Source organism: Cydia splendana, chromosome 18, assembly GCF_910591565.1.
Source record: "Cydia splendana chromosome 18, ilCydSple1.2, whole genome shotgun sequence".
In the NCBI taxonomy this organism is placed as follows: Eukaryota; Metazoa; Arthropoda; class Insecta; order Lepidoptera; family Tortricidae; genus Cydia; species Cydia splendana.
Window position 1 is genome coordinate 4,316,798 of NC_085977.1, and position 14,695 is coordinate 4,331,492.

Here is a 14,695-nt window from a genome sequence, read left to right on the forward strand (position 1 = left end):
GATTTGTTGTTAATTGGACCACATATATTACTGAAATATAAACAAAGAATACGTAATATATGAAGAAATTTAAAGCAATTAAAATTGATAAACTATGCAAACATTTTGTGATAATGCGAGTCTGTGGTGAGGTCTGTGTTAAAAAAAAAACATTTATTGAAATCAAGGGCCCAACGTTTTCTGTTCTCTTTCACGGCGCAGCAACTAGTATCATTTCTCTCTCCTCGCTCTTTTAAAAATGCCGTTTGTCAAAAAAGGACAACCATACTGTTGACAAGATGGACTTCAAATCAAGTGTTGCCTTTTTTGATGCGCCCAGGCTGTGTATGTGTGCGTAAAAGCGTATATGTGTGCTCTTTTAGGGATGTGAAAAGTCGATTTTAATCATGTTATATATCGATAAACGCTACACAGCGGAACGCAATAGCGATTACTTGAAGCTTCAATATCTTCGTTAAACATAAACATAATTGAAATGCTAATGGATAATGAATATATTATAACATAATAAAATAATTCAATTATTGCGAAACACCTATTTTAGTAGGTATTTATGTATTTTAATTAAATATCTGAACTTTCCCTTGGTTCTCTGCTGGGGCGTGACTATAAAATTGTGATCTGATAACCACAATAAAGAATAAAAGCGTTTTTGTTCATTTTAGGTATCGTTAAACCTTTGAAGTAAAATTAAAATTGCAAGAAATGTCGATAGTTTATCGATATGACTTTATCGACATGGCTACAGCAAGGTGGGCCTCATTGTTAATCGTACACTAAACAAAAGTGGCAACAGTGACAGCTCGCTGAGACGGGATCTCTATATATTAAATCTATGATTGAAATTTACATTGTCAATGTCATATTGTCACGTTTGTTGTATAGCACGAGTGCGCGTAAACTGCGAAATTAAAAGTTATTACAAGATTAAAACTCAAAACCCATATCAGTAACCATGTATCTCAGATATTTCTTGAACGAAAAAGGTGAAAGACAGTACACTCTGGCGGTATGTGGTATTTTCTACAATAACACAACATAACCTTACTTTCGTCTTCGTCTTTGCATGCGTTTAGTTTGATTGTATGTTCATTTAATATTCTTTAATTTTACAGACGTTGGACCCTACTGGAAAGCCAACCCTATCTGCCCACCCAGGTAAGGAAAATTTTTTCGTTGATGTAATGTATAACAACTAACGAGTATACCTGTGATTTGAGGTTGTTAAGCCAGGTAACTAAGTTAGAGCTAGACTAGAGGGCCTACCGCGAACCACGTTCGACGTGTTGCCTCCCTATCACACTTACGAACGAATTTACAAGTGCGACAGAGAGGCAACACGTTGAACGTGGTTTCGTGGTAGGCCCTCTGATCAAGCTAACTCCGAGACTCTTACGGGCTCTACGGTAGTAAAAGCGCGGTTCCGCGTGCCGCGGCAATGTGCAAACGGGACATCGCTATATAATGTTCATAGCGCTATCTCACACACAGTGGATGCATTATTCTCAAAGGCAACATATGTTATTTTAACTTCTTACATCATCTCACTCTCACAAATAACCTCTATCAGTTTTAAATGTGTTGGCTACTAAACAGCAAGCAGCAGCAGTTGTGTTAGCAGCAGAAGTTGCTAAGCGGGCTAGGTGTTCAAAATGATCTTGACACAACTTTATTTTTAAGAGAATAAAAGCATGACAAAGTAATTTAGAACACCTCCCCCGCTTAGCAACTTCTGCTGATGACTGTACAATTCCGCCAAGAAATAAAAAAACTGTTAAATTTAGGTTTTTAAATTCTCCTTCCTTAATCTGATTTTTTGAGTTCTAATCATGATTTTTTTATTTAAAAAAACCTAAAAAACTATTTTGTTTATATTTTCAGCCCGATTTTCTCCCGAAGACAAGTATTCAAGACAGAGAATCATAATCAAGAAGAGATTTGGTCTCCTTATAACACAACAGCCAGAACCAATCCACTAATTTAGTATAACAATAAATTTAAGTACTTTAATCTTAAGCAACATGTCTATTTTACTTTTAGACTGTAAGTTACATGTAACTTGGAAATATTACAGTGTAACATCAAAATGCAATTTATGATAAGGAAATAAACTTTTCAAACAAAAACCTATGTGTCATTAACCCAAAATACTCTAATATTAAGTTAACTGAACCTTCTTCTTTTGAGCCAAAATTATTTAGTGACGGCTTCTGTTTCATACGTTTTATACTTGCAAGGGTGGATTTCAGCACAAAAAATTTCACCATACAAAAAAATAATTTTTTTAAATGTTTAATTTAACACGATTCTAGCTGGGTAAAGTAATTGGGGGCTGTATATTGAGGATATGTATGGTATTTATACAATCATTTGTGACTTATATTTAAAGTTATCGCTTTCGGAAAATAAAAACGCAAGATGGTGATGACAACCATGGTATGGTAATGACTCTTTTATAGACGGTAATGACACTGCATGTACGGTAATGACGATTTGGGAACTAATTTACATATGTATTAAAAACGTATTAAAAAAACAAAAACTTTTTTTAATTGTAAGACTAGAACTTTAATAAACATTACAAATAACATGTTTTTGAACATAAGACTAGCTACATAAATTATTTTTAGAAAATTATAAAAAATACATTTTATTCATATAAATAAATATATAACAAGTATTTTTATTGTATAATTTTAAATAATTTATGTTCCGAAATAGGCAATTTATGTATTCATTTATTTTTTTGGGTTTTTTCAATGTTAAATCATATTAACAATATTGTACTCTTATTATCAGTTTAAACCCGCATCTTCTTTTATCTACTGCATAACTTGGTATTTTTTTTTTTTTTTTTAATTTATGTCATATTATATAATTACTGGCTTACCAATGAGCTTAATTTTTATGATATATTACTTTTTTTTGATAGTTTGATTCATTGCACAAGTTTGTATTTTTGTTGTTTTATTAATTAACTTTAAAAATAGCTATAATGATTTAAATCCATATATATGTTGATTAATAGCTAAACATTAATATATAATCAGTGTTTTATAAGTTGCAAGACCCCTACTTGTAATGCATGTCATAAGTTACAAAATGTTAGGTATTGGGTCCGGTGACTACCCAATGGTATAATTATTAATTGCTGTAATTATATACATCAATTAATATAATATTATCAAAAAACATAAAGCCATCACGATAGTGAGCCAGTACCGTAGCCTATGGTCGCTTAAAACTTAATATATGTTGCTTGTTTAAATACTTTGTTGTAACACGACTAACATGCAATTACAGACTCTAAGTTGCACGATTTACATTATTAGATTATAAAAAAAAAACATTTGTATGTTCTAAGTTCTAAATGACCTAAATTTTGCCTACTTCAGTCAAAATGTTAATTAAAAACTAAGCATCCTCTAGTGTGAAAGAAATAGTTATATCTTCTTCTACATTTATTCTACATTTATAAGGTAGACATTATATAGTGTTAGAAGACATAGAGAACGTTTTTCAAACATACAGCTTAATTTCATAATGAATTATAGCAAAATAACTAGAAACGTTTCTGAGAACCGTCATCACCATACACATGAAATCATCACCGGTCGTCATTTTTTCCCGGTGATGATGGGTATGGTGTTGACGATTTGAGAGTTTCTTGTTTTTATTTCTAGAATACGAATAATAGTAGTTAATGTCTATGCTACACAAAAAACTTCATGTAGTTTGTCATTCATTTCAGTAATTATTTCTAATATATCATTTGTAACTTTTTTAAACCAAAGCATAACGGTGATGATGCTCTGTTGTGACAAACTACGTTTTACAAATTTGTTCGTAATATTTCTCACGATTCAGTGATGTGACCTTATAGTGAAATCATTTTTGGCATTCTATACTAAAGTGAAAAATAGGGCAAGGACCTTTAGCGGTATTTCGTTGTTCATACACCGAGATAAGCTCACATTGACATTACCATGACGGTGTTGACGAATATTCGTGACAAAATTTTAAATATTTTTAAATGTACTTTCTCGGTGAAGGAATTATTGCATATTTTTTCATGTGTTAAACAACAACATGGAAAAGATATAAGTAAAAGAAAAATCGCAATCGTACGATAGGTATGCTATAATTTTCACTGCAAACAAAAAGGTTCAGATTTTTCCGGTCGACGGTGATGATTTTAGACACATAAAACATTTTATATAAAAAAAACTATTAAGTTATTGGAGATGGTAATTGAAGGAACATGAAGATAATAGTTCTTAAAAACATATAAAAAAGTTGCAACTCGCACAACCTACTAGTTTTTTTTATAAAGACCGAACCATAAGTTTTCGCAGGATTTTGAAATCCACCCGCAAGCGTTACAACCCATGAATTCCCAGGCCTATCATCCTGGATCCACAATTCTGGCTCATCCCCGTGGCATGACTGCGTTAAGAAATATCATTGAATTCTCCTGTTTAATCATTTAGTTCTATGATCAGTTCAATTAATTAACAAGTATGCTAAGTCTTAGTTTTAGGTTTGATTTGTATTTGTACCTTCAAAAAAGTTTGTGTATAAATTGTATCTCTGGAAATAAAGAGTTCATTTAGCATACTAGTTACCCTCGAGCATCACTGCAGGTTGCAAAGTTAACTTGGTCTGAGTCATTCTGAGTCTATAGCCTGGCAAAAAAGAGTAGAAATTAAAAAGTAACAGTGTAGGCAACACTGTAGTGTCGTCCCGTTCTCTTATATAAATTGATTTGAAAGGGACGACACTACAGTGTTGCGACTTTATAATTTCTACTCTTTTTTGCCAGGCTGTAGCTACTTTCTAGAGAATATCATAATGGCCTTTTTAGGGTTCCGTACCCAAAGGGTAAAACCGGTCCCTATTACCACTTCAGATCAAAGAATATAATACTCACTATACTTCAGATGCCCGAAGTGCAAATCACCCAGAATTAGTATCCGAACGTACGTTGTATTCTGTCAATGCTGTCACTGTCAAATCAGTCGACAGTTGTTTTAGACTAAATAAATTAGTTAAAACTTTGCTGAAATCGCTTGGTTTTTCTGTTTCATCTGTTGTTCAATTAAGCGTAAAGATAATAATATACAGACATTTGTTAATTGTTACTAAAATGGCTCATAAACGAGCAGAGCTAAAAGTATATTGGAATAAGATAACCTATGCATATCCAATTCTCAACGATACGTTGTTTACTGATTGCTCAAACGCCGAATACGATGAGATTCAACAAATAATTGTTGGTTTGGGCATTGCTGCTAGAATAAGAGATTTGGTGTTGTTGCACACAGAGAAGTATGTGCGCCAACACATAACACCATCCTTCTGGTCGAAGTTTACTGTCGTCGAAGAGGAGGTGAAAGGATTCCAACTCTTCAAGTCAGCTGTGAACGACCTGTATGAGTCTGTCTCGAATTTTATGCCGATGCTGCGGCGACTGACCATCCTGAATAACAGTTGTTGTGTTAATAAACCTATATTTGGAGAGAAAGATGTTATTTTAGGCTTCAAGCAGCTTATACGGGCTACTTTGCTGTCTCAACTGCCTCTGGATTTCCAGGTGATCATAAATCATTTTTATAAAATGTCATTTAATGTTTTTGATAATGAAAATGAGAGTTCCGACATGAGTGAAGATGTTACATGTGCGGGATGTTCAAATGAATATTCAGAATGCAATTGTGCTTATATTGTAAAAGTATTTCATGACACCAACAGGAAGTTGATGGAGTTACAGCTGTTAGAAAGACTGACAGGGCAGGTGCTTACAAGCTTTATTCAGCTGCGAATAGACTCTCACATTCAGAAACTTTGCACTGGCACTGATGTTTCACATATAAGTGCACTGGAGAATTGGCTTGACACTACTGTGATGTCTTGGCTCACAAGAATATACTGTGCTGGATCTTCCAAGCCTCCCCCAGATGACAAAAATATACAGAATGCAATCCTGAAGTTTAAACAGAAGTTAAGCTACTACTTGTACCACAGTTATACTAAATTAAGAATAGACCAACTGTTTAACATCATTATCATTGATTATCCAGACTCCCAGCCTGCAATAGATGACATTAAACTGTGTTTAAATAAGACGGACTTGAGGGCAACTTTATGTAAGAAACTCCAAAGTGCATTAGAAACTAGGCTGCTGCATCCTGGTGTGAATACTCCAGATATCCTCACAGCCTATGTTTCTACTATTAGAGCTTTGCAGCACCTTGATCCATCTGGGGTTATCCTAGAGACTGTCACCAAACCTGTAAGGAATTATCTGCGGAACAGGGAGGACACAGTGAGGAGTGTAGTCAGCAGTCTTACAGAGGAGGGAGCTGGCAGCGAACTGGCAGAGGAATTAGCTAAATTTGCAACAGATGCTGATGGTGATCATGAAAAAGAAGAAGCCTGGGATGAATGGAACCCTGATCCGGTGGATGCTGATCCTAAAATTAATGCCAATGACAGGAAAGCAAGTGACATCATATCCATGCTGGTCAATGTGTATGGTAGCAAGGAATTGTTTGTAAATGAATATAGGACACTCCTAGCAGACAGACTGTTGGCTCAAAATGTCATAAACACAGAAAAAGAAATAAGATATTTAGAATTACTCAAATTAAGATTTGGAGAGTCACAATTGCATTTCTGTGAAGTGATGCTGAAGGACATATCAGATTCAAAGAGAATTAATGCATTGATACAACAACATAGCAATTTTAAGGCACTTAATGAGAAATTTACTTCAAATGCTATGATTCTGTCCGCTCAATTCTGGCCACCCTTCAAGGATGAAAACTTGGAATTGCCTGATGAGATTAAAAAACATTTTGAAGCTTATACAAAGACATTTGAAGAATTAAAGGGAAGTAGAACTTTAAGTTGGAAGCCACACCTTGGTAATGTAAATATTGAGATTGAAATTGGAGGTGAGAAAACTGACTTGATAGTTTCTCCATTTAATGCCACTCTCATAATGCACTTCCAAAATAAGCCTGAATGGGCACTAGAAGAGTTGCATCAGGTCATGAAAGTGCCAATTACTGTCCTAAGGAGAAAAATAACGTATTGGCAGTCTATGGGATTTATTACCGAGAAAAGTACTGACTTTTATGTGTTAGTGGACAGCTCAGATGCTAAGAAGTCTCAAGTGTCAGCCAACCAAGTACAAGAGATGATCTGTGAGGATGATGAGACGGAGAGTGTTATGGCGTCTGCTCATGATCAGAGGGAAGGGGAGCTTCAAGTGTTCTGGTCCTACATTGTAGGCATGTTAACCAACTTAGACTCTCTGCCTTTGGACAGAATTCATCAGATGCTGAAAATGTTTGCATCTCAAGCTCCAGGCACTGAGTGTAGCCTGCAGGAGCTCCGACAGTTCCTGGACACTAAAGTCAGAACTCACCAGTTGGTGCTGCAAGGTGGCATGTATAAGTTACCAAAAACGTAATTAAAATACTATTTTGTACTTACTTATAGTAATGTGTTTTTGATTTGTTATTCCATGAAAGAAAAAGACGTAAAAATGTTTAACAAAAACTTTATTTTTACATTAAATATAAAAAATTTGGTTACCATACATAATGTCTGTGGGTTAATATCTGGAAAACTTATTTTTTTCTAAATTACGTGACATATTGAATTCGGGAATTCAGTCATAATAATAAATTAGTTAATTAACAGTGTAAAAACCACCACATTTTAAATAATGTAAATAACAATTTAAATTAATACTTAGTGATTTCAATACAATACATACTTAATCTTGTGTCAGTCTTAACATCTATATAAATACTGATTAAAATTAGGTAAGTGGAAATAACAGGGTGAGGACAGACACTAGATATTTGAGATGGAATGCTTTCGGTTAAATTAAATTATACATCATATAACTGAGGCTAACTATGTAAAGTAAATGCAAGCAATATGAAGTAATAAAATACATAAAGATTAAAGATTCACAGAATAATAAGTCAACATGAACAATATTTATTCCTTACATTTTAGCATTTCCATATGATAAGACAAGCTACCTAGTGTGGAATGTAGTTTTAGATTTTTTTGTAATAAAAGCACCAATGACAACATCTAATACAAAAATAACATACCGAAAAAGTTTCCCATAAACAAGCCAAGAGAACATACTGAAAGCAATACCTAGATATTCTTAGAGATTAGTCAAAAGTCAGGAAGCATCAGATGGTAAACTAGAAAGAGTTACAATACTCTTAACTAAAACAATACTATAAATAATAATACAATACATATTAGGCAGAGTAGCCTCAAAGATTATCAGTGTTAGACGGTGGAGGTTCGTTGTTCGGTAATCTACTATTTAAGGCAGCATACAAGGGTAAGAGACCGTAGAATGTAGATGGAAATTTCAGTAAGGCAATTTTCGGTAGTGGGACTGTATCAAATTTACTTTATCATTGAGATATTCAGGTAATTTACAGTGTATGTTATGAAAGTTCTGAGGAATTCGCAGCTGCGCCTTTTGGTACTTCAGGAGAAAACGCCAGCTCTGTGGCCAGCATTAGACTCAAAACAACAATAGAACTATGAGCTCCAATTTAATACCATTAATAAGATAGGTCAGATTAATGTTCCATAAATAAAGAACATAATTTACGTCAAGTACGCAACTCTAATGTGCAAATAAAAAGTAAAATTAGTATACATAAATAATATATTCCTATAATATAGAAACGTTAAAGCTCTACAACTAGTGTACTTTATATACAGAGAACGTCAATGGAATGTTAAATGTTTGTTAAAATATGTCACGAATATGTGTGACGAATTTGAATACATGAGAAATATTTTACAAACATCAACACTACATATTTAAATGCGAGATACACTTCTTAAGCTTAATAATTAATTAAGTACATGAAAAATTCATTAAGTCCGCAATACTACTAATCTCTTATTGGACGAATAAAATCACTAAAATGATTTTCAACTTTTAGTTTTAGAAGAGTTTTAAGCAGAATTGTTATTTTATCGTTTAATACCAATTTTTATCTTGAGGCATGCATAATACCAAAGAGACTTTAGTATAGAGGCTTCTCTTTGATAATACAAACACTGCTTGATTTGATCGACTCGACGATAGGGCCGTAGGCACAGACAAGACATGCCGTAGGTAGATTTGTGCCACGCACGTTACGCGGGCAGAGCTGTTATTACGGGTAAGGCGTAAGGAAAAATATTCATGGATCTTCGTTATCTACCTCTTTCACTCTTACATATTCGAGCGATAGAGGCACATACAACAAAAAATCGATTCTCGCGGTATAACCTCTGATCCGATCAATAGTGGACGATAGTACTTAGGTCATATCGCTACGGCCCGGCTGAAGGCGATCAGATCAATCATATTTGCAGTCTGATTTAATTTCTCACAGAAATCTCATCCAAATTGACACAAATGGTTACCTTTTAAATCACAGTGATTTAAACATATAGCAAAATAAATAAATATATATTTTGTGCCACAGATCTCAATACACTAGCAAATCGTCGTTACTTCGAATATATCTAGTATGTGCTTCTTATCATGTTTTAATATTTTAAACTAGATAATAAATACAAATTAAGCTCATACAATGGGTACGCCTAGGTGACGATTTACCAATCTCATTATAACGAGATGATGTCTATAATACAGCCCTAAGCTTATTTTACTATGTACTCACAACGTATTATCCTACAGTTTGTAGATACGAGCTCTTACAAGTAGTGATGACCGATGTTATATAACATCATTTACAATAATAGGCCTGAATTCTCACATGCAAGTAATTTCAGGCGGCTTTAAAGGTCATGTCATAGTATACGTGCGTGTTCGCTTGTTCGAGCCGTGCACGCACACGTCACGCAAGCGGTGTGCCGTCTCTCATAAGAATCTGTATATTGCAACGCGCACGTCTATACATACATATCCAGCGTGCACATGCCTTAACAGTGTTAGTTTAATTTAAAACTGTCCATAGTTTATAAGTGATGGTGAAGATTTTGGACATGCATTCGGGAACTTGCCCATTTTGACGTGTATTCCTTAAAAACCGTAACAGACTACAGCACCGCACTTGGTGCGGTCAAAATATCTCTTTCTCGCTCTAAGTTGTAGCTGCGTCCTTAACGCACGTACGGCGACCACTTTACATACTATCGATACGTGCGCCGCACCACATCAAGGCGCGGTACGGTGCGGTGCCGTAGTCTATTACGGCTTTAACAATGGAAATCGACTTCATTCAAACAGGGTGAGGAAAAGTACTTGTATATTGTGGTGTTACATGCAAACGGCACAGAACGATCGACTGGCGGTGCAACGTGCAACATTTACAGGACAGGCTGTCGGGACACTCTGTTGAAGAAATGAAAGATTGTGAAAAGTGATTACGCCTTTAGCATATTATTTGGCATTATGGCCTATTATATAGTGCGACATAAAATAGTAGAAATTAAATAAAATTGAACTAAAAAAATTTGATACTAAATTGTTGCATTTTACGCCAAAAATGTAACAGTTACTTAGGAAGTGGCGCCCTCAATAATTTTGTACAATTCCTTGTCGGACTATAATTGGACGTATTTTTGCTAACGGGAACTAGGCTTGCGCCTGCTCGGTCACTATAGAGAGCGCTCCGCTCCGCTCCGGTCAATCGGTCAAACGAACTAGTTCGGTCTTTTAGTTCCTTTAGTTCAGTTCGGTCTTTGAGAGCTGGGAATGTATGAATCGATTTTACCTAAGTTTTTTTTTTCAAAATTTTTGGCATCTGAATTCTGATTCAAGTTGTACGATACTATATGACGGTTAAACATGAAAAAGCTAGACACAATAAAATAAAATAAAAAATATAGAAAAAAATATTTGATTTTTTTTTCATACTTTTCAGGGTTAGGACGTTTGTCACTCTTTTATCTCGTTTCGCACTCATGCCAACGTCATTGTGAACCATTTCGTTCAGTCTATTTTCTGTTTCACTCATGTCAAGCGCTCATCAATCCCACTGAACTAAAGGACCTAGGGACCGATTAAGAGCGTGCAAAAAGATTTAGTTCCTTTCGGTCCTTAACGGGATTTCATCCTTAACAGTTCTTAGTTCATGAGTTTCATGAACGACACAAGCCTAACGGGAACCGAACCACACAAATTTGATTGGAGATTTCGTGTGGGTTGGTTTCCGTTTGCAAAAATACGTCTAATTTGTCAGATATTTTAAAATGCGCGGCGGATAGAGAGTGGCGTTCTGGCGTTATTTTACAAGAAACAGCGAGTAAAACAACAAAGCATAATACATTTCAGTATTTAAGTTAGTGCTTACTGTAGAGTGTATAAGCAACAAAGAGGGATTTAACCTTTAGCCGTCCAGATATCAAAATATTCAGTCAAATATATAATTCAGTTTAGAATGAAATGGGAGATTTATTTATAAGTTTTTGGGTGGCTAGAGGATAAAACTACCAATTTATTAGGATTAAACAAATTTTAATACATTAAAAAAATAACTAGCAGACTAAAGAGTCAGGTGCACCAATCAAAATTGACGGACTGATCAACGTCAGCCAGCAGGCTATTATGGAATTTTCCATATAATAAAGTTTAGCAAACGCTTTGATGGTGACATATGGTTTTGATGCAATTCACTCTAAGCACGAGGTATATCATTTAGTGTGTTAGTTGGTTGTGTCCCATTTATTAAATTAAATTTGTCGCAAATGTAGCTATTTATATCGTTATACATGCGTCCAAAGCATTCGCTTTTTGAAGCAGGGTTATAATCAGATTCCTCGCTCGCACCTCCGCCGTCTCGCCCATTCAGTTCGGCATTACAGATTATATTTTTGATTCGCTCGTTCGTTCGCTCGTTTTAGAAAGCCGTTAACAGGCTACGGGGGGGGCGTCAGTAGTCGGTCGGTCGTTCGTTAGATCCAGCCGGTCAGCCTACGGTGACCGTGTAGGGTCTAGGCGGCGCTCACCGGTGTTTCCTGGGCGCCGGCGCGGGTGCGGGGTGGTGCGGGGGCTCGGGCGGGGGCGGCGGGGGCGGGCGCCGGAAGGGCCCGAGGCGCTTGCCGGCGCGCGGCGACACGCTGAGCGCGTCCCCCGCGCCCGCGCCCCCGCCCCCGCCCCCGCCCCCGCCGCCCCACGCCGCTGCTGCGCCCGCGTCCAGTAGCGCCGCGGCTAGACGCCCGGTGTTTTGTTCTGTAAACAAATCATTCAAATAATTTTTCTCAAAAATGGACGGCAAAGTCGACTTTGCCGTTTAAAAAATAGGTTGCGAAGCGCGTAGTTTATGGTCAGTCAAAAATTAAAAAGTTAAAAACATTGCAGTCTCGATTTTGGGACTGCAATGTTGCATACAAATTCCATTATTTGTCGAGTTCCAAACTTTTTAAAAGTTGAAATGGCCATATCAAATGAAGGCACAGGCCCATTAAACAGCCAAACAGATGATTAGTACCGCGACTATTTAGCTGTCTCAAATAGGTTGGCGTATTTTCGGCAGAAAAATACACTTCTATTTTTTTATTAAAAAAATAAAAAGGCGTCAAAGCTAATTTTTTCAATTGTTTCTACTTTTTTCTGTGAAAATATATACGTAAGAAAGTTGCTTTTGTAAAATATTTCTATGATATTTATATTTCTTGCACCATTTTTGAGAAAAGCACTATATATGACTCGGCTGGAAGGCTACTTGCTGGCTTCGGATTCAATTAAACGGACTCCCAAGGTCGTCCGTTTAAAACGAATCCTCAGCCTGCAAGTAGCTACTTCCGAGCCTCGACAATAATGTACTATTTCTCAAAAATGGACGGCAAAGTCGACGTTGCCGTATAAAAATTTGGTCGCGAAGTGCGGAGTTTATGGTCAGTCAAAAATTAAAAAGTTAAAAACATTGCAGTCTCGATTTTGGGACTGCAATGTTGCATACAAATTCCATTATTTGTCGAGTTCCAAACTTTTTAAAAGTTTAAATGGCCATATCAAATGAAGGCACAGACCCATTAAACAGCCAAACAGATGATTAGTAATAATTATTATAATGTTGGTATCGCGACTATTTAGCTGCCTCAAATAGCATGGCGTATTTTCGGCAGAAAAATACACTTCTATTTTAAAATTTAAAAAATAAAAAGGCGGCAAAGCAAACTTTTTCAATTGTTTCTACTTTTTTCTGTGAAAATATATATGTAAGAACGTTGCTTCTGTAAAATATTCCTATTATATTTATATTTGTTGCACCATTTTTGAGAAAAGCACTATATATGACTCGGCTGGAAGGCTACTTGCTGGCTTCGGATTCAGTTAAACGGACTCCCAAGGTCGTCCGTTTAAAACGAATCCTCAGCCTGCAAGTAGCTACTTCCGAGCCTCGACAATAATGTACTATTTCTCAAAAATGGACGGCAAAGTCGACTTTGCCGTTTAAAAAATAGGTCGCGAAGCGCGTAGTTTATGGTCAGTCAAAAATTAAAAAGTTAAAAACATTGCAGTCTCGATTTTGGGACTGCAATGTTGCATACAAATTCCATTATTTGTCGAGTTCCAAACTTTTTAAAAGTTGAATTGACCATATCAAATGAAGGCACAGGCCCATTAAACAGCCAAACAGATGATTAGTACCGCGACTATTTAGCTGTCTCAAATAGGTTGACGTATTTTCGGCAGAAAAATACACTTCTATTTTTTTATTAAAAAAATAAAAAGGCGGCAAAGCTAAATTTTTCAATTGTTTCTACTTTTTTCTGTGAAAATATATACGTAAGAACGTTGCTTTTGTAAAATATTTCTATGATATTTATATTTCTTGCACCATTTTTGAGAAAAGCACTATATATGACTCGGCTGGAAGGCTACTTGCTGGCTTCGGATTCAATTAAACGGACTCCCAAGGTCGTCCGTTTAAAACGAATCCTCAGCCTGCAAGTAGCTACTTCCGAGCCTCGACAATAATGTACTAATTACGATCTTTAGCTATCAAACTCTTGTCGCTTGTAGACGCTTAACGATCTAACAGAAAACTACTCACTATGAACTGCAATAAAATTATAGCTTTATAAGTACCTATTTACAATATATTAAATTTGAAAACAACTTAAGCGACTTTAACACGCAAATCAATTCACGTGTTACATGCTCTAACCCACCTTATGGCTGAGTGACGGCGGGTACAGGTTCACGCTCGCGCTCCACAAAGTGTCCAAATGTAGCCGGTTGTGTATCATACTGCACTAGTTGTTGTCGACTCCTAGCTCACTAGAGTAAGCGTGTTGGTAGAGCGGCGTGGTATCTACACACTAGATAAGTATAACCCACCTTGTGGCTGAGTGACGGCAGGTACAGGTTCACGCACGCGCTCCACGAAGTGCTCAAACGTAGCTGGCTGCGTGTGGTGTTGCACCAGTTGTTGCAAGCTTCTCGCTCTCTCCGAGTAAGCGTGTTGGTAGAGCGGCATGGTGGCGCGCACGGCGCGGCCGCCCGCCGTGGCGGCGCCGCGCACCAGCGCCGCGCAGCACTCCACGCTCACGATGCCTTCCTCCCACAGCGGACCGAACACTGCCACCTACAAGATAATAAACAGTATGATTATTAACATGGTATTAAAAATTAAACCCCCATCAGCGCCATCTGGTGAGTCAAAAGTTGTCTAAGAAT

At 36.4% G+C, this 14,695-nt stretch overlaps 3 protein-coding genes across 3 annotated transcripts in view; 2 read left to right on the plus strand and 1 right to left on the minus strand.

Annotated features, from left to right (window-relative positions):
- The first annotated feature begins 851 nt into the window (after window positions 1-851).
- On the plus strand, window positions 852-2,126 carry LOC134799198 (H/ACA ribonucleoprotein complex subunit 3). Its single transcript, XM_063771588.1, has 3 exons — window positions 852-1,009; window positions 1,116-1,158; window positions 1,882-2,126. The coding sequence occupies exons 1-3, from the start codon at window positions 956-958 to the stop codon at window positions 1,977-1,979; spliced, it is 195 nt and encodes a 64-aa protein (XP_063627658.1). The 5' UTR covers window positions 852-955; the 3' UTR covers window positions 1,980-2,126.
- Window positions 2,127-5,064: 2,938 nt separating this feature from the next.
- LOC134799313 (anaphase-promoting complex subunit 2) lies at window positions 5,065-7,499 on the plus strand. Its single transcript, XM_063771695.1, has one exon. The coding sequence runs from the start codon at window positions 5,147-5,149 to the stop codon at window positions 7,475-7,477; it is 2,331 nt and encodes a 776-aa protein (XP_063627765.1). The 5' UTR covers window positions 5,065-5,146; the 3' UTR covers window positions 7,478-7,499.
- Window positions 7,500-12,014: 4,515 nt separating this feature from the next.
- Window positions 12,015-14,695, minus strand: part of LOC134799645 (probable Rho GTPase-activating protein CG5521) — a 60,144-nt gene continuing 57,463 nt past the window's right edge. The window contains exons 33-34 of the mRNA XM_063772084.1: window positions 14,357-14,603; window positions 12,015-12,241 (exon numbers count right to left, since the gene is read on the minus strand). Coding sequence (XP_063628154.1) covers window positions 12,015-12,241; window positions 14,357-14,603 — 474 coding nt within the window. The remainder of the gene's footprint in view (window positions 12,242-14,356; window positions 14,604-14,695) is intronic.